Source organism: Schistosoma mansoni, chromosome 4, assembly GCF_000237925.1.
Source record: "Schistosoma mansoni strain Puerto Rico chromosome 4, complete genome".
Classification (NCBI taxonomy): Eukaryota; Metazoa; Platyhelminthes; class Trematoda; order Strigeidida; family Schistosomatidae; genus Schistosoma; species Schistosoma mansoni.
The window spans coordinates 2,060,964-2,083,290 of record NC_031498.1 but is presented as its reverse complement, the minus strand read 5'-3'; the positions used below and the strand labels follow the sequence as shown (position 1 = coordinate 2,083,290).

At 38.0% G+C, this 22,327-nt stretch overlaps 2 protein-coding genes across 3 annotated transcripts in view; both read right to left on the bottom strand.

Annotated features, from left to right (window-relative positions):
- Nucleotides 1-382: 382 nt before the first annotated feature.
- Nucleotides 383-9,678, bottom strand: Smp_052280.1 (putative ribose-phosphate pyrophosphokinase 1,2; the record flags this gene model as incomplete). 2 transcript variants are annotated; one of them, XM_018796522.1, is made up of 5 exons in its annotated part: nt 9,414-9,678; nt 9,126-9,379; nt 8,139-8,389; nt 6,691-6,865; nt 383-975 (listed from the first exon to the last, which is right to left on the bottom strand). In XM_018796522.1, the coding sequence occupies exons 1-5, from the start codon at nt 9,637-9,639 to the stop codon at nt 742-744; spliced, it is 1,140 nt and encodes a 379-aa protein (XP_018651655.1). In that variant the 5' UTR covers nt 9,640-9,678. The 2 variants fall into 2 exon arrangements, with proteins under 2 accessions (XP_018651655.1, XP_018651656.1); XM_018796523.1 differs by having other exon boundaries at nt 742-975; nt 9,126-9,678.
- A 9,738-nt stretch (nt 9,679-19,416) lies between these two features.
- Nucleotides 19,417-22,327, bottom strand: part of Smp_052290 (hypothetical protein) — a gene marked incomplete at its 5' end in the record, with an annotated part of 19,615 nt that continues 16,704 nt past the window's right edge. The window contains one exon of the mRNA XM_018796521.1: nt 19,417-20,742. Within this exon, the coding sequence (XP_018651654.1) occupies nt 19,793-20,742 (950 nt within the window). The 3' untranslated portion in view covers nt 19,417-19,792. The remainder of the gene's footprint in view (nt 20,743-22,327) is intronic.

The following is a 22,327-nucleotide window of genomic DNA, read 5'->3' as shown; positions in this document are numbered from 1 at the left end:
AAATAATGCGCGGTTGGGGAAACCGAGGTAAACGGGCGTCTATTGACACTTAATAGTCTAAGCACCATTGATAGTCCAGTCATCCGTCACTTTGCCACTGATCATGATAACTGACCTCAATACTTACTGGTATGTACATAAAAACCATACATTTGCACTAACCCAAAACAGTCTGCTTGACGAAGGTATTTGACTAGGTGACCGGCTGACCATGGAGGTAGCAACTTAATTCATTAACAACAATCATCAGCCGCTTCTCTGACCACTTCCCCAGTCCTCAATCAACAGCTAACCAAGCAGAGAAAACCAAATCGAATAGATGTCTTACATATTCCTCTATAGTACCACAATAACTCCGCTACTTGATGATAAAAAGATGTTTAGAATACCAACTTTATTCATAGGACAGTATAAGCGAACTATCAAGTTAGCATTAATTGAAAGAAAAAGCTTTTGTGAAAGAACACAACCAGTACAACTTTAGTGTTGAGCTAGATCACCAGTACTCATCATAACATGAGCTAAATATGTACAATTTTCACGTGAGGAAAACATAAACCTAACTAAGAATACATGAATTATTTAATTAACGGTAGGAAAAAATTATTAATTGTAAATATGATAAGTAAATAAACTAGAGTATTAATTCTAATATTTTACAATTTAGACAAATTAGTATTTAAATAATAAATAGTTTGAGGCTGTCTTTTTTCTAGCAAGTGTGAAAAGGAAAAAAATGATTTAATCGTCTTTAGGTACATTCATAAAAAGATATGACATAGATTCATCATTATAAATACGTCTGATAGCTTCTGCCAATAATGGACTTATATCAACCGTACGAATTTTGTGGCACTGCATTTTTTGCACTTCATGTGGTACTGTGTTAGTTACAACTACTTCATCTATACGACTTTCTTCCAATAGACGTGGTGCATCTAAACTGAGCAGACCATGCGTTGCAATAACAAATATCTACAAATGACAATGATTTTTAAAAATAAACATTCTCCAGTTTAACTTCACAAAGCAAGAAAAATAAGAGAGGGCCTTGTTCATAAATTCCTCAGTCTAATTTGTCAAAAATCTTTGCAATTTCATAAAATAAATGGACAATGGAGTTATTTCACCCAGAGCTTTGATTGATTTTTAGCATCTAGAGAACCAGGATAGCTCGAGAGGATAGGTAGTGGTTGGGCATACGTATTACATACAGATCATCTATGTCGATAAATGTTAACAACCCTATCAACTCATCTGTCAAAAGTGCCAGATCAAAAATAAGTATGACCTGTTCATAATACCAAGAAGTTTACCAACTTGTTTTCCGATAACTTTTGTGAAATTAATTTGTTACTTGAATAGGATGTGCAGGAGTCAGCTTTGTGTTGTTTGATGGGCATGAAGTATGTCACATGAAAAACGACATGTATATGGTGGAGATTTTTTCTTGCAGGCATTTTTGTTCCAGTATAATGGTTAGACCGAGTAAGCAATACTGAGGCTAAACATAGGGTACTAAAAAAAGAAGGAAAGTCAGTTGACAAAATTGTGAATCCTCATTGACTGAAGTAGTTGGAACATGTGTTGTATATACCGCCTACGTCGAGGTACAATAGACCATATACGAATAAGCGTAAGTCCATGAAATCAGTAAGTACTAGTTTGAGCTATATATTTCAAGATCCAACCCACCTAATTGAAGGTTTTTGTGATAACCGAGACAAATAGTTTGGAATCCTGAGTGACATGGTCCAAAATCGATAACAGTGCAGCCAATACATCCACTCTCTGTCTTCCTTTAGATCTAGAATCCAAGTATTTCCTTGTATCTTTTCAATGTCTTTTCGAACTATATTCTCAATGTTTAGTCTTCCTCACTACCGCTGCGACTACAATTATTTCTACTCCCTTGATATTATTCTTGTTTATTTCATTTCGTCGTACTGACGTAGAATGGTAACTTGGCCTGAGGTACATTTGTGTTTGATTCTACGTTGATTCTGACAGAATAATTGATCTAACCAATAAACACCAAAAGTCGGAATTTAAATGCCTGATAAACCGTCGTTTTGTTAAAAGTAATCTAGAACTGGTCTGATCAAGAAAAGTAATATTTACATTGTGTACAAGTATGCTCGTTAGAATTATTATGTAGTGAAACGTTTTTTATTGTACAATGTCACACATAAAAGGGGAATAAGTTGACTCCAAGTAGTTTTGTAGTTAGCAATACTCCCTTAGTATATTGAAAATATAACCAACACATATGAAAAAATGTAGTCGACATCTTGAAAAGACTCGAGAATCAGGATCCTGGTTATTTTCTCTAATGTGCGTGTACTATTCCGTCTATAATTTAGCTTCCCGACCGTTGCTGCTACCTTGACGTGGTGGTCAGGCTTGCCTATCGTGATGAACCAATCGAGCTATACTGGCTGGAACAATCGTTTCTCGAGGTCCTACCATGCCAGACAGGTCGGTTGAAGAGCGGTAAGACTAAAAGCAGCAAACCCAAGGTCCGAAGGCGAAGTCGTACTGCTGACTGTACAGAGGTGTGACAGCAGTAAGGTGTTTCCTTCAGACAACCAGCATGACAGCGATGCTGCCTTCCCACAAGGAGGGGTGGGGTTAGAAAAGGTCGACCCTAAAAATGCACACCTCGCCTTATCCCACGGATATCCGTCCCTGGCGGTAAGGTCCCAACAAGTACGGAGCTAACACAAAAACTACCCACAAAAAGGCCGTGTGTGACCGACCTCAAGCAGTTGTCCCTTGGGCACTGCGGTCACGCTCTCAGGTCGTTAAGACCAACACTAATCCGACTTCTTTTTCAGGTCCCTCAAGAAATACCCTTCCACGGTGTGGGCAACCGGGAAGTGATAACTACCCTCATACTCGTAACAGCACACGAGACCAAGTTGGTCACTTTCAAATCCTTCCTACTCCTAATAACTCTCTTATCTCCACGACTAACCCTTCCCACGTCCTTTTATCACCTCGCACCGCTAGGGCAAACGATTCAAGTACACGGAACGTTATTCCTGGTCTCCTGAAACCACGCTCTAAACTACATATAGGAACTTTTAATGTCCGAACATTGTGCCAAATAAGACAACAGGCTTCCTTAGCTAGGACTCTAGAATCTTACACCATCGATGTGTGCTGCGTCTCCGAAACGCGCATACAAGATCCGAGTAGTGTCATTCATTTGACCTCACCTAATCAAAATAAAGAACCATCTCGATACACGCTTCGTGTATCTGGAAGCCCTGATGCTGCTTCCCGTGGCCTCGCTGGAGTAGGTATAGCATTAAGTCCTAGGGCAGAACTAGCTCTTTTAGACTGGATCCCAGTAGACAGTCGTCTATGCGCTGTCCGACTAAACGGATCAGTAAGGACTCGGAAAGATAGGGAAACTCGTCGTTGCCTCTTCGTCATCTCTGCTTACTCTCCCACTGACTGCAGCTCAGACTATATAAAAGATGAGTTTTACAGGAAACTTTCTGACCTTCTCCGAAAAGCTAGGCGTTCTGATGTAGTAATAGTGGCTGGTGACTTTAATGCTCAAGTAGGTAAACTAAGTGAAAGGGAAAGACACCTGGGAGGATCTTATGGTGTCGTGGCTAAAAGGACAGATAATGGCGACCGTCTGTTTCAGCTGTGCTCAGATAACCGCCTATTTCTTGCAAATACTAACTTTAAGTATAAGGAAAAACATCTTTTGACATGGCGACCCCCAAATTCGTCCCAACGTTGGACCCAATTAGATCACATCGCTATCAGCCACCGATGGAGGGGCTCGATAGAAGACTGGCGCTCATTCTGGAGCACATGTTTAGACTCAGATTATGCTCTAGTGCGAGCACGTATCTGTCTGCGTCTTACTGGACGTAGGAAAGACACTACAGGGAAGCCTCTAAAGGTTCTACTTAATGATAGGCAAGCTAAGAATATATTTCAGGAACAACTGGAAAAACAGTTAGACAGACATGTACGTTGTGTCCACCCCGAGGCAGCGTGGAATGACATCCGAAAAGCTGTGGAAACAGCTGTGATATCCGCTAGTAAGGTAAGCAATAAGGTTAGTCCTTCTGTGACAATCACAGTGGAATCAGTTTGACTAATATAGTGTCTAAAATATTAGCTTCAATAATACTTGGACGCCTAACCAAAGCTCGTGAAGAGCAGACTAGAGAAAACCAGACTGGTTTTCGACCTGGACGTGGTTGCACAGACCTGATATTCACTCTACGTCAGGTCCTAGAACATAGACATACATTTAGACGTCCCACGATAGTAGTATTTATTGACCTGAAGGCGGCATTTGACTCCGTTGATCGTGAGGTTCTATGGCCGTGTTTGTCAGTGAAAGGAGTATCAAAGAAGTACATTAACCTCATAAAGGCTCTCTACTCGAACACAACTGGTCGAGTTAGAGCCTATGGCGACTGTCATCAGAATTGGTTACCTCAAGTGGTGTTCGTCATAGTTTTTGACATAGTTTTATTTGGTGAAGACGCTGACAAAATGCAGAGTCTTCTGACCACCATAAGCAACAATGAAGACATGTTCGGGATGCGATTCTCTCCCTTGAAGTGCAAAATGTTACTTCAGGATTGGGTTGTATCGACACCTGAACTAATGATAGGGAGTGAAGTAGTTGAGCGTGTTGACAGCTTCACTTATCTTGGGAGTCTCATCAGCCCTTGTGGTCTGGTGTGTGACGAAATCTCAGCACGGATACAGAAGGCTCGTCTAGCTTTCGCCAACTTGCGTCATTTATGGCGTAGGCGAGATATCCGTCTAGCAACAAAAGGACGGGTTTACTGTGCAGCAGTCCGTTCCGTCCTACTATATGGCAGTGAAACATGGCCGATAAGAGTAGAGGATATTCGTAGGCTACTAGTATTCGATCATAGGTGTCTTCGACGCATTGCTCGTATATCCTGGGACCACCGGGTAAGTAATGCAGATGTTAGGAAACGGGTACTAGGTAAGGATGGCAAATCGATTGATGAAGTAGTGAAACTTCATCAGTTGAGATGGCTGGGGCATGTGTTACGTATGCCCAACCACCGACTGCCCCGACGTGCAGTGCTTTATGGTGTAGGAGCAGGTTGGAAGAAAGCTAGGGGCGGCCAGACCAAAACATGGCATAAATCCATGAAGTCGCTGACAAGTGGACTGGGCCGTGTTGGTAGGTGTAGACTACCTGGTTGGGATTCGCGAGATGATAGCAACCGATGGTTAGAGACCTTGAATGACATGGCTCAAAATCGTTTGCAATGGCGAAGGTGCATACACTCTTTGTGTTCTACCAAATCCTAATCTTTTGAATTCTTCATGTCCGTATCCTTTTTCTCTTTCCAAATTTATTTCACCGTATTATACTCCTTCAATAACATCTTCAAACCCTTATCTTTCACATAATACTTATACTCTTACTACTTCTACCACTATGGGATTTGAATCGATAACATCATCTCTGTGCTGATGTGGTATGGCAACTCGAACTGATGTACGTACGTACGAAGTTCTACGTTGTAACTGACTGACTGACTAACTTCCTGGGCTTTTATCAGTGAAATGCTTAAACTAGCATGATTAATGTTGAGTTGAGGCCGGGGTAACAGTAACTCCTATTGACCTGCCGATACGCACTCGTCCTGAGTCCGACAAGCTTTTATGTTTCAGGTACCCAATACATTTATCCCAAACACTCATTAGTTTACATACATGATTATCAGACCGAAAAGCACCTCAATTAAAAAATCATTCTCTACACATAAACATCCCATAAGCGTCAGAGGATGGAATAAACAACATCTGATAAGTTAGCAATAATTAGGGAATAACAAAACGTGTGACGATAGTTGGTAAGTTCGAAGAAAGTCCATTAAAAAAGCAATATAAACATAGTAGTCCAGTCATTTAATAAATACTCACTGCCATCTCGCGGCGGGGATGTTGTTTAGGAAATTGAGAGAACGAAAAGAGAATGACAGAGCTTTAACCGGGTTGGTAGATACGGAGAGCCCATCCAGGGGAGTTGGAAAACCCTTATTCCAAATCAATAATGCACATGGGCCCCAGGATCCTGAGAGAATATATGGCGTATAAGCCTATCGTTAGTCACGGGCTACCATGGGACTGCATCTCCTGACGTTACTTCACTGCCTTGTGGACCAGACCTTTTGGTAGAAGGCTTCGAATGTGGCCTCCTTAGGAGACCACCTTTTTCGATCTGGGCACCCGGGCAGTATCCTAGCCTACACACAAATCAAGCGACTTGTGTGGCACATATGTATTCGGTACCCCTTTGTACCAATATTTATGCGTAAACAAACATTTAATAAACCTACAGTAAAAATATAGATAACAGTAATCTGAATAGTTCCAAAAGTCCTAACTTTTCTCAAACTCGTCCCGCGACAAGGCAAACTAACAAATTTATCTTGTGATAGATATTAAAGTTCGCTAACACTTAAATCTTTCTTTGTGAATGAAATTAAGAACACTTAAAAGACTAGAAAATCGTAACCTCTACTTGAAAACTAAGACATGTTATGCTTAGCAGTTCTACAAAATTAGCTCATAAAATTACTTTTAATGAGAATAACTAATAGCCAACATAACTGTAAGGCTTTGGCCCTCAATATACATTGGTAAACTGCAACAAGAACTTACTTTATATGCACCTCGTTCACGAAGTAGCTCAGCAGCATTAACAAACTTTGATACATCATCTATAATGTCGTCAATTATAATAGCGATTCTTGAATTCACATCTCCAACTAAGGTTAAAGGTGGTTTAGCTTTAGGTATCATCATAGGTAAAAGTTCAAGGCCAATTTGTGTAGATCTACAGAAGATGGTAAAAAAAATACTCTAAATTTAAAACCTAATTAGCATTTATCCAGTGTTAAATGTGAATTGTATCCTTTATTTTTTGTATTCGGATCATCGCGTGATTCCGCTCTTTTGCCATTTTACAGTCACTTCGTTTTGTAAAATAGATCTTGCAGGACCCTAATATGATAATCATTTTTGTGTTATAAATAATACGGCTGGAAAGGATTTCAATTTGGGATTGGATGATTGAAAAAACAAAGCCTCAAGCTTAGATGTATAACTTGGCAGCTCAAAATCTACTTAATCCTTATTTACATCTGGGGTTACTGTCTTGGGAGACATTCAACCATCGAATTAATTCTAAATGGTCCGTTTCATCCTGTCTTACAACTGTAAGACAGGATACAGAGCATCAATTAGCTAAATATTCAACACATAATAGGCACCAAAACTTCAAGTTGACCAGTGCCGAAAAACTAATTGTGCATTCATTTTGATATCTTGCAGACTAACAGTCCCACTAGCGATGACAGAACCCCTGAAAGTCAATCTTTAACAGAGTTAACCACCCGAATATGAATTCTTACTAAATATGTATAAAACTCATATTTGCAGTTACCTTACCTGCATATTTTGAGACAGGAATTAAAATCAAGGTATTTTTCAGCCACTTAAAACTGTTTAGAGCTATTTACTTTGAAAATGCTGTCCAAAAAAGACCAGAGACCAAAAATAATCTACAAAGAGTAGGGATAGTTTATGTTAAAATAGAACTGGAACTGCAGCTGAGTTCTCACCACAAACTCCATGTCTATTGATTATTCGATGTCTTTTTTAGTAAAAATATTTAAACGAAGGTACTTTAACCAGTAATTGATATTTTTTGAAAATAAATGGTGCACAAGTGTCACATTGTCTGTAGATCTCTGATTAGTTACATTCGACAACTAATTTGGTGAAATGGTTAGTTGTAACACATTTTCTGTTCTAGTGAAACCATATTTTCGTGACTATCCTAGTGTTCACATAGGTTTTTGAAAAAAGAGAAACCAGTGATGAAAATACGTAAGTGCTTCGAAATCATTTGGATTCGCTTAACTGTAAACATAAGGTTCATTTTCCTTTGTATAGTAATTGCATAACACCACAGTTTTATTCTAATCTCGACTTTATAAAGACAAAAAACATGTAACGTGTAAAGAACCAGTAATTAGTAGACTTCCTGAATATTTCAGCATAGATACAAATATTGCAATGAAGAAACAAATGCTTGCATAACAAACCTTTTTTCCACAATACTTTGGTCCAAAGGTGGGGAATTGCGACCATCAGTATTGTCACTTTCATCTCTTTCTTCTCCATGAATAACAACCAGTGGTAACCTCAAACGTTCCGCATAACTACTAGCTCGAGGTACTACTCCCGGATTTCGAGCAACAATAACTGCGTTTCGATAATCAGTTATGTATGTTTCAATGTACTTTGTCAAAAACGGAGAAGCACGTAAATTATCAATCGGAACATCGAAAAACCCCTGGGGACAGTAAACAAATAGATAACATTACGAACGATTCGTAACCGGCAGTAGTAAAAATAGCTACGAATTGACTCAAAAGCTAAACTATGTGGCACCCCTCAAATTCACAAAGGTACTAAGTTCAAGTCCCTAATAAACCATAAAGTTATCGGAGTGCTGATCACATCCACTTATTAAAAACACTTGCACCTATATTTATAACATTTAAAATAAAGAAATGAAAACCATTTGTTGGTAAATTGTAAGTTCAATTATGTATTTTAGAACCAGGAGTATCATCCAGAAGTTCCCGCCGAACTTCAACCTGTTCGATCGTTAGATGGAGCTTGTATGCTGTCCAGGATTTCTTACCACTAGGAGGAACAGGATCAAACCTCATGATGGGTTACCCTGTTCTCTATACGTTAAGAAGTAAACTCTGGTGTCGGTAGAGATACCAGTTTGCTTGTTAGATATGCCTAAATCAGTTTAATACTTTTAAGTATTCTATTATCTGTTTATCATGTGGACACTACTGAATAATTGTTAGGCTATAGATAGAATCCAAAATAAAGGTATCCCAATGACTCAGTAACCATAGTCGATTGTGGTCGGAAGAAAACCTACCTATTAACAAAAAACCTAGTAAGCCACTCTAATGCATGATAACACCAGCACTGACATACCCTCAAAACCTGAAACTACAGACATTTTTTTTAAAACTGTAAGGTCCAACAACTTGTCAAGCTTTTACCTGAATCTCTTTTGAATGAAGGTCCAAAGTGATTAAATGGTTAATTCCTGAAGCACAGAGCATTTTGGCTACAAGTTTACTGGTGATGGGTCCACGCTTTCTTCTTTTGCTTTGTGTTGAGTAGGGTAAGTACGGTACTACTGCAATAACTTTACGAGCGCAAGCTGATCTACACGCATAGGCAATAATCAATAGCTCCATAATGTCATTGTTGACATCCTTAGTTCCTGATTGTATAATATAAACATCTCGGCCTAAGTATTAGGAGGAACAAAAACCGAACATTACCCCTGACAGTTTCTTTAATCTCAACATCCGTCTCGCGACTCGATCGAAAAAATACTGAACAGTTCCCAGGACGAACGTCAAGATGGTGACAAACAGCTTTGACTAACTCAGGGTGGGAGTTACCGGCAAGTATAACCATCCCTTTAGATCTCAATAACCCCATACCAACTACGTTGCCGCCCCTGTGTACAAAACGACTAACGGGGTTTATACCTCTACAGTACATTTCTGCGTATGCCTTAACCCATATAGTCGATGTCAAGTAACCTTGATGCTATTACGAAGTTCGAAGACACCTTCAATACCCAATACCCGTAGACAAACGAGGATGAGCACTTTGTTTCTTTACATTTCTAACTCGATTATTCTAGATTTTATCAACATCCAAAGGTATTTGGGCAACTTTGCTCCCAAAGTTCAACTGAGTTGAGTAATTATTCCACATATTTTAAAGATTTGCCTTCTCAGTGATAAATAATTATATGAATAATTGTGGTGAAGGGCCGAACAAGCCTTTAAAATAAGTAGTTTTGTGACTCCTCGACATTTGTACTCACCACATTAGTTTTATATGGCACATATCTAGTTGAAGGCACACGATTAAGCATCTGCAAGTTGACCTGGTAGGTACGCTGAGCTGTATCTTGAGCACAAGCTAAATGTATCATTAAGTGGGTTAAAAGTCGTTATTTCTCACCGTGAACAGTAGTTTTGCTTCTATATTACAATTTTTGATGGTTTCACTTGCTATATAACTTGTATAGCAATTGGTTGTTTGACGAAGTCCTTGTTCACTATCTGGAAGAATGTTAAATCAACTTCAATCTGGTTATTTGTAAAAACCGAAACTAGAGCCATTTTTGATCGATTCGGAGACAAAGTATTATCAAATCCTTAACAAAAATGATTTCTCCAAACCTCTTAACTATAATTTATCACCTTAAGCTATATTGATGGACATCGATATCTGGTAGTTACTTAGTAGATTCAGGTTGAGGTGATTGTGCGTCGAATTGTTTTAAAACATCATGTAAGTTTTAAGCACACAACCTCAATAATACCTGAGATACTAATATGTGACTTCTCTGATAAGGAAAAGCTATACGAGTAATAATTAATGCTGATAATCTTCTCTTCTTGCTTCCTAAACACAGATAAGAACTATATATTACGTCACTGTAAGTGTTACTTGAATAAGTCACATCTTCATAGATGTGATGGATGTCCGTTTTGAACACGGTAACCCAACTATATCGTTGGTAGGTACACGCTTATCATATATACGTTATACAGATTGAGAATGGATTTCTGCAAACAACGTCTACAGCCACTAACCAAATTTTAGGCGGAGAGCAAACGCATATGAACACACAACAGGTAAGTTGTGCTTCCGATTGACTTCTTATATGTGTGGACCATGAGATAATCTTAGTAATATGACATTGCAACTGGGTTTTCCCAAGTTTCAAACTAATGCCTGAAGTTTATGAAAGTTTATTAGCTTCCTACAGTTTGTTTGCAAATATCAACTGGTTAGGTAGATTCCTAGGACGGATTAAAGGATGATAGTAATTGTTACAGTATGTACACAATGTGGGTCACCAACGTAAGTGATCTGTGTCAATGATTGAGGGATTACTGGAGTTGGACGAAAATGGCATGATCAACCAACAAAAGTCGAAGTCACAACTCGCGGTTAATATGCGATCCTTTGTAACCTCGGTTAGAGTCCGTATTACTTTGCGCAACAAATCTTACTGGTAGTTGCTCAAATATGCTGTCAAAATGAAGTAACTTACGTATACAAGAATACAACATCGACAGACCGCCCTCCCTTCAGAGTTATTTACCTGTTCACATGTTCTCATGCGTGTATATTCGATAAGCAAACCTTTGCAACAGCCTTACGAAGGACCTTTTCACGTGATTTACCGTCATGAAAGGACCTTCAGGGTTGATTGACACCGCCGCGTTGAGATGATCAGCGTAGATCGTCTCAAGCTAGCACACGTCGATGGCAGTTCCCTACCTGATAAGTTGAGACCCAATGATGGACCCATCAAACCTACCGATGAGATCTCCACATTCCACTTCTGACCTCACACTGGATACATCAAAGATATCATTCTCATGTCCCAGTCAACAGCACGTGTCATCTGCACCATATGTGAACGAGACTTCAGTCCCACGTCCAGATCAGCAGACCACATCACCCTTGAGATTGCAGACTATCGTCTCACATTCCGGTCACCGAGTATGCTTACCCGTAGGCTTTCGCGACTAACCTCTCAATCAACAACGGATACGGTATAGGACTCTATCCCTATACTACATTCATGCTACACCCTCTTCTTTTTCCTTGATGTTTTTTATCCTGAGCTCACGCCTCCAACCATTGCTTTGTTGGTACCGTCGACTTCAGTCAATCTTGGCGAAAGCTGACCCAATCACCCACGCTCTTCTCAAAGCACTCAGTCAATGTTCTGGACCTGAATATCCCTGACATACGTATGGTCTTGAACTTGGTTACTATGGGCGTTTCTGGTTTCTTGGCTCAATGTGGTTCCGTCCTACGTCTGAAGCGTTTTCTAGTCCGGACGCCCACGAACGCAATCCTCAGATTCTGGATACAAACCAATCTGTTGTGGTACGCTAACTCAAGCAACAAATATAGCGTGTTACTCCTGGTACCATCCTACATAAAAGACCTTCGATGACAACTCGAGGACCAACGGTCGCTTTCTGTTCGTCGACCCTGACGCCCTACGATCGCACGTTTGCCGATCAGTCACACGAACGTAAACGCTACGTATTGAAAGTGTAAACCTTTTCTAGCGGAAGGGTCCCGCAGTGATCTGCCTTTATGAAAAGAACAGGAATAATGTAACAGTAAGAAATTATTATTTTAACCAATTGTGCCAGTGATTGTTTTACGGAACCGTTTGTAAGATCCATTTTGAAGGTTTTGTGTGTGAGAATCCCTCCATGTATACATTTGCAACTTGTTCTTATTGATTCCTTCAGTTGTACATTTCGCTACTCTTTTTGATTCCATTTAAGATGTTAATATTTTCACTTTATTATATTTTTTATTTTTCTTTCGCCTTCACTGAGTTTCTATGTTTCTTCCTGAACCGCATTTATGTTGTTTTAGCTGGTACTTAGTTTTGGCGGCAGCTATAATGATTTGTTCCTCCTTTGATTGTGTTGCTTGCATTGACCGGAATTATGCACTTTTGATCGTGAATTAAAGCACGCTTCCAGAATTGGGGACACTATGTGTTATAAAGCAACCAAATATTATCTTTCGAACGAATCTGATCTATCCAGAAAGTATATAATAACACTTATTTGTTGCTATTAGTTATTTTCTTACACTTGCAATTGGGGCAGTGGAACGGTCCGACCATAAAAACTAAATGCAGTATGTGTTCGACGACCACGCTGTTTATAAATGCTCACGATTTTTAGCTTTAACAGTTCAGGGTCGATGGTCTCACACAAAGAGCAAAGGAATATGCTTTGTTTGTCTTAGGCAAGGGCACAAATTTAAAGAACATAAACTGATAAAGCGCTGTAACGTTGACAGGTGTGAGAAAAACATCACTTTCTGCTGCACAATAATTCAGAGTAGGTGGTAATAGAACGAGAAGGGTCACGAGTCCACCTTTTGAGTTATATTCTTTAGATCAGTCCGAACATATTATTATTGAAGGGGCTCTGATTGTGGCAAGTATACCAGGGCAAAAGCCAACGAAGTCGGCAATGAACAACCTAGTTAAGTGGCCGCATTTAAATGATGTACCAATAGATAGTCTAGACTATAAAGAAGTTTCACTGCTGACTGGTTGCACATTGGATGTTAGACCAGCGGTTGGATGGAAGGAAAAATCCATGCGCCGTGAAAACGTTGCTGTAGTAGACTGTTTTTGGACCTGGATCATATCCGAAATTTGAAAAAAGAGTTGTTAATCATGCTCGTAAAGTACAGACATTGGAGGACCAAACACATAGGCTTTACGATGTGGAGTTTTCTGACGACTATTCAGGTGATAAATCAGTAGAAGACAAAGCGGCCATAGAGATTGAGGGAAGAGATACACGCACCGAAAATGGTCATTTTATAGTTCCGACACCTTGGAAAACGAATCCAAACATGAAAGTGGGGAATTATGAAGTAGCAAACAGTAGATTACAGAGTTTGAGGCGTAGGTTGTTGAGGGATGACAGTCTACATATCAGGTATACCAAAAGTATTGAAAGTAATTTTGCTTGGACGCTGGCCATAGCAGAGAGATCCAGCACCAGAAAAGTAACTGCATTCACTTGGATACGTGATAGCGCGTCAGCAACGTAGTTCGACTCACCTTTAACGTGAGAAAGGTCTGTTGTGAACTGAGAGATGTAGTCCAATTGTCTGCACTCCCGTGGTGAGTAGCGGTTAGACTTGGTATGCAGAGCATACGTTAAAGGCTTATGGTCTTAGAGTAGGATGAAATCACGACCTTCTACTGCGTGCCGGAAGTGTTTGATAGCACAGTAGGTTGCTAGCAGTTCTCGACCAAATGCGCCATACCTCGTCTCCGTGGGAGTGAGGTGTCATGGGAAAACTTGAGAGGTTGCCAACTTCCAGAAATGTTCTGTTGCATAACGGCTCCTATGGTAAAATCTTACGAATCAATCTCTATACTAAGCGTGGATGATGGGTCAGGATGAGCGAGGAGAGCAGCTTAATCTAGAGTACATGCAGCATCGTTCAATTCCAATTTGCGTGGATAACCGCGAAGTATGCCTGTTAATCGTCGTGACCGTTCTGCCGCGTGTGGGATGAAACGTCGGTAGAATTTAACAAAACCGTGAAATGCCTTCAGTTCTTTGAGTGTGGACGGTATGGTGTACTCCATTGCTGCACGCACTTTGTCCTCACCAGGTAAATACCCTCTCGCTTAATATGTGACCTAAGAATTTTATTTCCGGTTTGCCAAGTTCACACTTGTCCGGGTTTACTGTTATTCCTTTATCCGAAAGGCGCTGGAATACTAGTGTTAGGTGCTGATAATGTTCATCTACGTTTGATGATGCGATTAGCAGGTCATCAATATAGACGAATATAGACGAAATCTAGGTCTCATACTATGCTATCGATAAACCTTTGGAAAGTTTGAGCAGTATCCCGTAATCTAAATGGCATTCGGAGGAACCCAGACGGACCGAAAGGAGCCATGATAGCGGTTTTCTCGGTGTTTTTAAGAGCGACTGGGATCTGATGATATACTCGTACCAGATCGATCTTAAAAAAAATAGTCGTGCCCTTGAGTGATGCTGTGATGTGTTTGTGGGGGTTGGGGTAGCCATCAAAATGCGTAGCTACGTTTAATGCTCGGTAGTCGCCTCATGGTCTCCAACTAACTTCATCCTTTTTCCGAACCATATGGAAAAGTGAGGCCCAGGGACTGTGAGAAGGACGAATAATACCAGTAGCTAGTAAATTGTCGAAATCACGTTTAGCGAAAGATAATTTGTCCGATGCCAGCCGGCAAGGTTTTGCCGTGATTGGGGGTCCGCGAGTGACAATGTGGTGTATCACACGATTGGTCACCAATAGGATCTTTTCAAGAGGTTTATTTAGTTGGGCGGATTTCTGGAATAAAGCGTGGAATATATCGTCACGCGAATGAAATACGCCTATGATTCGGTACGCGTTTGTTTGTGCTTTAAAGCCCATGAATTTACTGTTGAACGAAGTATCGTGAATCGAGTGGAAGTTCATAGTGCAGTAGGAAATTGATACCGAGTATGGTTGTGGGAACATCGGAGATGATGAAAGTCCACAGATACTGTCGATGGTTGCTCAGGTTGACCGTAAGTTGTCATGTACCGTAGGTAGGAACGACTGGTCCATTCGACGCGCGTAGTCGAAGCATCGGAGCTTAAGACTTACTGTTACCAATAGGTACGACAGAAACTCGGGCACCTGTATCTACTAGGTACCTAGCGTTAGTGCGATAGTCGTGCACATAAAATAAACAGCCAACCTGAGATGAAGGGCCAGCGAGTATGGCCGCATTTACTCGCCGGTTCTAGAGTTTCCCGACTTGTATGGGCAGGGAGCTCGACAATGGCAGGCACAGGCCCCGAAGGCACGGTGGAACCAGCACCAACCCGGACTCGCTTCTGATGCCGCCTTTTGACATGGCTTGGAAGGTGCCCACTTAAAGCGAGTAGTTATGGCTTTACAGGAGCGTGACTTGGTTCGGGGGACGTCAGGTTCTGGTATATTGGAACGTCTCGGAAATTGAGACGGGTATGGATACAACCATCCCTATCACCTTGAACCGAAAGGCGACTAGTGTCAAGATCTACGTTTGAGCGTGACGTTGAGGCAACTGTATAGTTGTTTCGGGTGCTAGACCTTGCCAACATCTTATCTGCTATGAGGGCCATCTGGTTACGTGCCGTATCCTCGAGCAAGGCCGAAATCGTTGGTTGTATATGTGCTGGCATAGATTTGAGCCATATTTCTTCAATGATTTCGGAATCGGCTGTCGTGGGTCGTGCAAGAGATTGCAGGCGCATGAAGTAGTGGCTCGGTTTAGGGTCACCCAGGAGGTGACGTGCTTATAATGTCCTCAAGCGTTCCTCCCTCGATGAGAAGAAATGTCTGAGGGTTAAGTACATTAGGGTTGAGGACAACCTCACGAACGGTAGCACTGAGTCTCCTGGTAAAGTTTCCAGAGCGTAAGTGTATTTCTGCCGTTGATTCGTAATGCGGTGGATCTCGAATTGAGACTCAAGTGCCGTGAACCAAACTTCTCGATCATGGGAAATAAAAGAGACAGGTCGGAAATTGATAACCTGTACCTCGGAGTCTACTTTATTAATACTACTCTTATCGTCATCCACCATTTCCAGTTGTCGCTAGAATATTATATATTGAAAGATATCAGTATGAAAATGTGCAACAAACGTGGGTAGATAAGTAATAGACTCACCGTGATAACCTCCTTTGGGAGGTTTCCCAGTGGTTGAAATGTGTTCGCAATTTTGAGTCGCCAGATGTAGTAGGCGTGGAGTCGTGGTTGACTATGATCACCACTACAGGAAAACTATATGCCAGTTACTAGGTTAAATGTATTTGTTGGTATCGAAATAGTACCAGGGTCGTGCCAAAGTTTACAAGTGGGGCTACTGAGTGTACGCGAGTTCGTACCAGGTCACAAAGCAACGGAAGAAGAGTATCTTTGGTACACTTAAAAAAGGAGTACAGTAAAACAATCACTGGTAGTAGTAATAGTAATAATAGTAGTAATAATTGTTTCCGTTATGCAAATCGTGTTCTCTTCATAAAAGTAGGTCACTACAATAGCATGGGATAACCGATAAATTATTGGTATCTTTGCCAGGAGCATAAGAAAAGTTTTCATCAGTCCTATTTTGGGTCATAAACATGTAATTCGAGAAGAAAAAACTTTAAATGCACAAAACGTTTCTCCTACTACATCTTCATGCCATGGCTCTATCGCTAGTTTAGTTAGCTGGGATAGTAGTACTACTCTTAGAATAACCTCAGCTGTGCTGAAAGATGACTGTTTGAGGAAAGACAAGAACTGGAAATTCAAAGGTCAAAAGACAGTCAATTCAATCAAATTTGGATCTTTTGAGAGAGTTAGAGTCGTTCAATCTAAAAGTGGACGTCAGTGGTGACACTTCCTTTACTTCAGACCGCGATAACAAATGCCAGGGATTTATGTCACGGTTTGTTGGAGGTCCTCAAAACACTGTTTGTTGTCACTCTCTTATTATCCCCGTTGATATTTACCCTGTCGTCCAGTATTCAGGTTTAAGAGACCACTGATAGTAAGTGATGTTAGATTATGCTGCTGGAGTCACTAGGAACTTCTTAAATGACTTACTCTACGAAGGTACGCTATTACGTTTTTGTGAACAACCAGTTCCCAAACCTGTGAATGTAAAGTAAATATTCATCCAAATGAAGGGCATGAACTCTCGCTGTGATTCGTTAAGTATCCTTTAGTTCTCAGAAGGTCATCTCGTGAGGGATCCCATTGAACACAAAATAATATCCCCCTTCGACGCAATACCATCACGTTTCTGAACCGATTTCGCGATAATAAAAGCAGCTCAAGAATTCTCTTGTGGTTATGATAGCGATGTAATGGAATCTGTACTCCACAACATTTGGGCACAAGCATGACATTTCCAGATAAACGTAATCTTATTATATATAAGAGGTGTTTGTTTATCTTTTGGTATGTTCTCTTGCCCTTTGTATTAAAAAATCTACACTATAATTTTTACTGAATGCGTGACCCCGAAAATCAAGTGAATCGAACGATGGTAATCAAGTATCTTTTAATGCATTGACTTGAACGTAAAAAGGAAGATAGATGATTATTGATTAGGGGAATGTATGGCTGGTTGTATGTAAAGGTCCGGCGACATTAGTTATTACGATAATTAGAAGTAGTCTGGTTGGAATTCTAACTAAGAATCCCCATAATAATCCAATTTAGAGCGAATAGACCTCTATGAGTACAGCTAAATGTATTGTATTTAGATTTCGTAATAAGCGCGGAGTACTGTACAGATAAATCACTATTGAATACAAATATCACAAACTTTTAAGCTAGCTATCTAGAGTGTAGAAAGGTTTTTACAGCAGATCGTGACTTTATCTGGTCTTGATACCTTAACTGAGTGTCTTTAACTAGGTGTTGCCCTTAGTGAATGAGCGAATCGTAAATACAGAATTATAAATTTAATAAAGAATATGGAAGAATGAGAAGTTCCTTCATTAAACTGGTAGTAATTTTCACCATAAACTATCCTCAAGCTTATGTAAATGTCTATGTGGTCAATAAACATGCATAGTGTGTGTACGTTTTGGTCAATCCATATCCCTTCCAGAGTTATTCAATACAAGGTTGAATATTACCCATGATATTACTTAGTATTAATTGGTAATATAATTTAGGAAAAACTCTTACTCCCAAGTAAGACTTATTTGGTTAAATCTAAGAGCAATTTTTATCAACTAAAAAAAGCGAATAAAGTACAAGAACATATGTGCATGAAATCCTAGAGGATGCTGATGTGTGTTGATATATCGGGCCAATCAGAAATTGACCAAATGACAAGTGCATATGATTGATCAAGAAATGCCAAATGTCTCTAACGTACAAAATGTATACCATGAGTGACTCGATTTTCCGACGGACAGATACATGTATGAATAAGTTTACATACATGTCGATTTGAATAGCCATTTTTTCATTTTCAGTCTACTCACTGAAGTAGCCGGTTAGGCTAATTTACAGGAAGATTGGGTATCAGTATCTCAATTTAACACTGAACAACTCAATAAACTTTTGGAGAGCGAGGTGAAATAAGTCTCCAAAATCACACTTCATAACAGTTCCCTTCATTGACTTAATGAGAAAAAGACCCAGATCATAGTCTTGATCGCAATTTCTGTTCATAGAATAAACAGCTAGTAAATAAAAAAAACAAGGTTTATTCATCAAAGTAAATATTCGATTTAAATTTAAAAAGACAAAAGAACATAATACATGTATGTTTGATGAAAGATAAAGTGTGTATAAAATATACATGTTGACAATTAATTTAATGTTAATAGTGTTTTAGTCATTGTAATTATACAACATGATTTATTTGAAGTGTACACATTTCTTTTGTAACCGGCAGTAATATGAGAATGTTCCATATGATTTATTGAAGGGGGGGGGAATTAAAGAAAAATAATAATAATGCCATTCATCATTATATTTTCATTATACACTGATGAGCATTAAAATCAGGTGTTTAGATTTGTTCCTTCAATACAAAAAAAAAGTTACCTATTACGTGAAGTAATGAAAAACAAAATTATTATTTTTCTTTAAATTTATTGATTATTAGAAAAATTATTTCAGTGAAGAAATAAAGGGAAATTCATTGTTTATTGAACCCTGTAACCGTAATAATGATTGTGCGCTTGTTTTGAAGATACTACAAGCTGTTGCTATTGTGTTAAATGCATTCTGAAGAGACTATAAATACTAGCAAACTTAAAAATTGTTTTATTCAGTAAATAAGTATTCGAGACCGTGACTATATATATTTATACTAATGAAGATCAAGTAAATTAAGTAATATGTTCATGTAACTGGTGAAGTAAATGGCAAATTTGTTGACAAAATGTAGTTAGGATTGTAAAAAAAGAAAAAAAAATTAAATTTTTCAGATTTTACTTTTGGAAGAGAAATAAAGTATGTTTTATTTACAAAAATATATGAGCCTATTTCATTATTTAGCTGAAAACATATTTTCGTTGTTTATTAATTAATTTTGAGTATTTGTTACGTTTGAAGATAATGAGATTGAAAATGATGTCGAAAATCTTTACATTCTGAATTTTCATTATGAACAAATTCACTAAATGGAGCTGTGTAATGATTTGTAAGAGTACTTGAAGAGACTGGACTTTGACTTACTGCTGAATACTGATCAAATGATATTTCACTAGCGTTAGAAGGAGCTGGTGGTACACTAAGCATAAAATTGGGTATTGAACCTGGGAACGGTGCAGGTTGATATGTTGGTTGTAGAGATTTTTCGTTAAACATTTGGGGATTTAAGTTCTGTCCATTTGAATTCATGAAATAAGCTGGAAACTGATCGAAGTTATTTCTTGCTTGCTGAATATCACTATGATTGGATGGTGTCATATTATGAGTATTGGGTGGACAAGGTAAGATACAATGAGATGGATGAGAAGTAGGTAAACAGTTACCGTTCATAAATGATCCAGAACTTGCCTTACTGTTTACACGACTAGAATCGTCGCTAATATTTAAAAGAAGTCTAGGATCACTTGAAATTGGAGTATTTTGAGAAAAATTTACAGATTGATTAAAAAGTGACGGATTAACCTGAATGTTAGGATAATGATTTATTAGTTCTTGTCCGTTCGATGCTTGATTGTGTTGATTATCACTTGAATTATAAGTAGTTTGAATTCCCATATATGAATAATTCGGTTTACCAGTATTTTGACTATTTGAAGATAGCCTAGATGATGTATTTAAACTAGACGATTTCTTTCCATTTGGTATAACATTATATGCTTTAGGACTGAGTTCAGCAGTTCGTAGTATACATCTTTCATTACTAGAGGATATTAAATGATTTGGAGCGCGTTTACGTCGAAATACAAACATGTAGGCAATTAATCCAAGAATAGCCAGTAATAAACCAAAAGGAACAAGAAAATATATTAAAACACGTCGTCCTTTCAAAAACGCTGAATCTAAATTGAATGAATAAAAGAAATAAATTTTAACATTTCAATATTGTGATCACTAAATTTGAACATATTTAAAAATGCATCTGCTATCACTAAACTATTATTCATAGTTAAAAGTCTAGATTATAAAGTACTTAAGATCCATAAATATGTATATATGTGATATAAGATGATCTATAGTGTGTTATTTTAATTATAAATACAAAGCATTATGAGCCAAGATGGATAGTGGCTAGCAGTGGAATCCAGGAAGCGCGATTCGTTCTATCTGGGATTCGTCAGCTGGGTGTACCTGCATCTCAGTGTTAATGTTCACTCTGGGACTCGAACTCAGTACCTTTCGCGTCAAACGCCATCACGTTATCCACTCAACTACTGAGTCCTGATAGCCGCTTGCTTGTGCAATGGGGTGAAGTTTAAATTCACAATACTAAGTGAATGTAAATACAAAGGTTTCTCGTTTAAACAATAAGGAATAATTATTGATAACCTAAGGGAATAGTTTTCAAGTAATTACAATGTACTTTTTTAAGTATTTTAGTAAACAATCACACCATACACTAAATTCTTAAAACATATTTAATCAAAACATGTTGTTTACAAAAGTTTTATTTCTGGGGCTAATGAATTTATTTTATTGATTAGAATTTGAATTCCTTATGAAAAGAGGATTATTTAGTAATCCTAAACATACCTTGACTACATACTAATCTTACTTTCAAAAAAGTAAGTGAGCTTGATGAATCAGCTCTTTGAACACCTAGATACGTGAAATGTTTTTAGATCCTTTTTTATTTAATATATACAAATCAAAACAAACAAATTATAACCGTAAAAGAAATGTTCCAATATATTAGTGTTAAATGAAGTGTGATTATTTTAAATCAAGAAAGAACAGGTTTTTCTATGACATTTTAATGTAGTTAAAATTGTAGGTCTTAGATTTTAGTCTTATTTACTTATTAGATGGCCAAATATAATTCTTGAGTTTGTGACTTATTTGCGTTAAGATCATTTATCTGATCCAAAATATTACATTATATAAGAAATTTCGTCTAAATTAGATCGAATAGTTTCACAGTATTTGAGCGCCGAATTGATGTAAGACATTAAATAGGAATAATATATATTTGTAAAGTCTTTTCATTTTGCATCTTTTGTTCTTGCCTTTATTAAATTCTTTTGTTTTTTTTTGTATTTTTTTTTTTTTTTTTTTTTTTTTTTGTTTTTTTTTTTTTTTTTTTTTGCTCTACTTGGTTTTTTTTTTTTTTTTTTTTTTTTTTTTTTTTTTTTTTTTTTTTTTTAGTTTTTTTTTTGCTACGGTTTTTTTTTTTTTTTTATCGACTTTCTTTTTTTTAGTTTTTTTTTTTTGTTTTTTTTTTTCGCTTTTTTCTTTTTTTTAGTTTTTTTTTTTCTTTTTTTTTTTTTTTTTTTTTTTTTTTTTATTTTTTTTTTTTTTTTTTTTTTTTTTTTTTTTTTTTTTTCGTTATTTAGTTTATTTATTTTTTTTTTTTTTTTTCTTTTTTTCTTTTTGTTTTTTTTTTTTTTTTTTTTTTTTTTTTTTTCTTTTTTTCTTATGTTTTTTTTT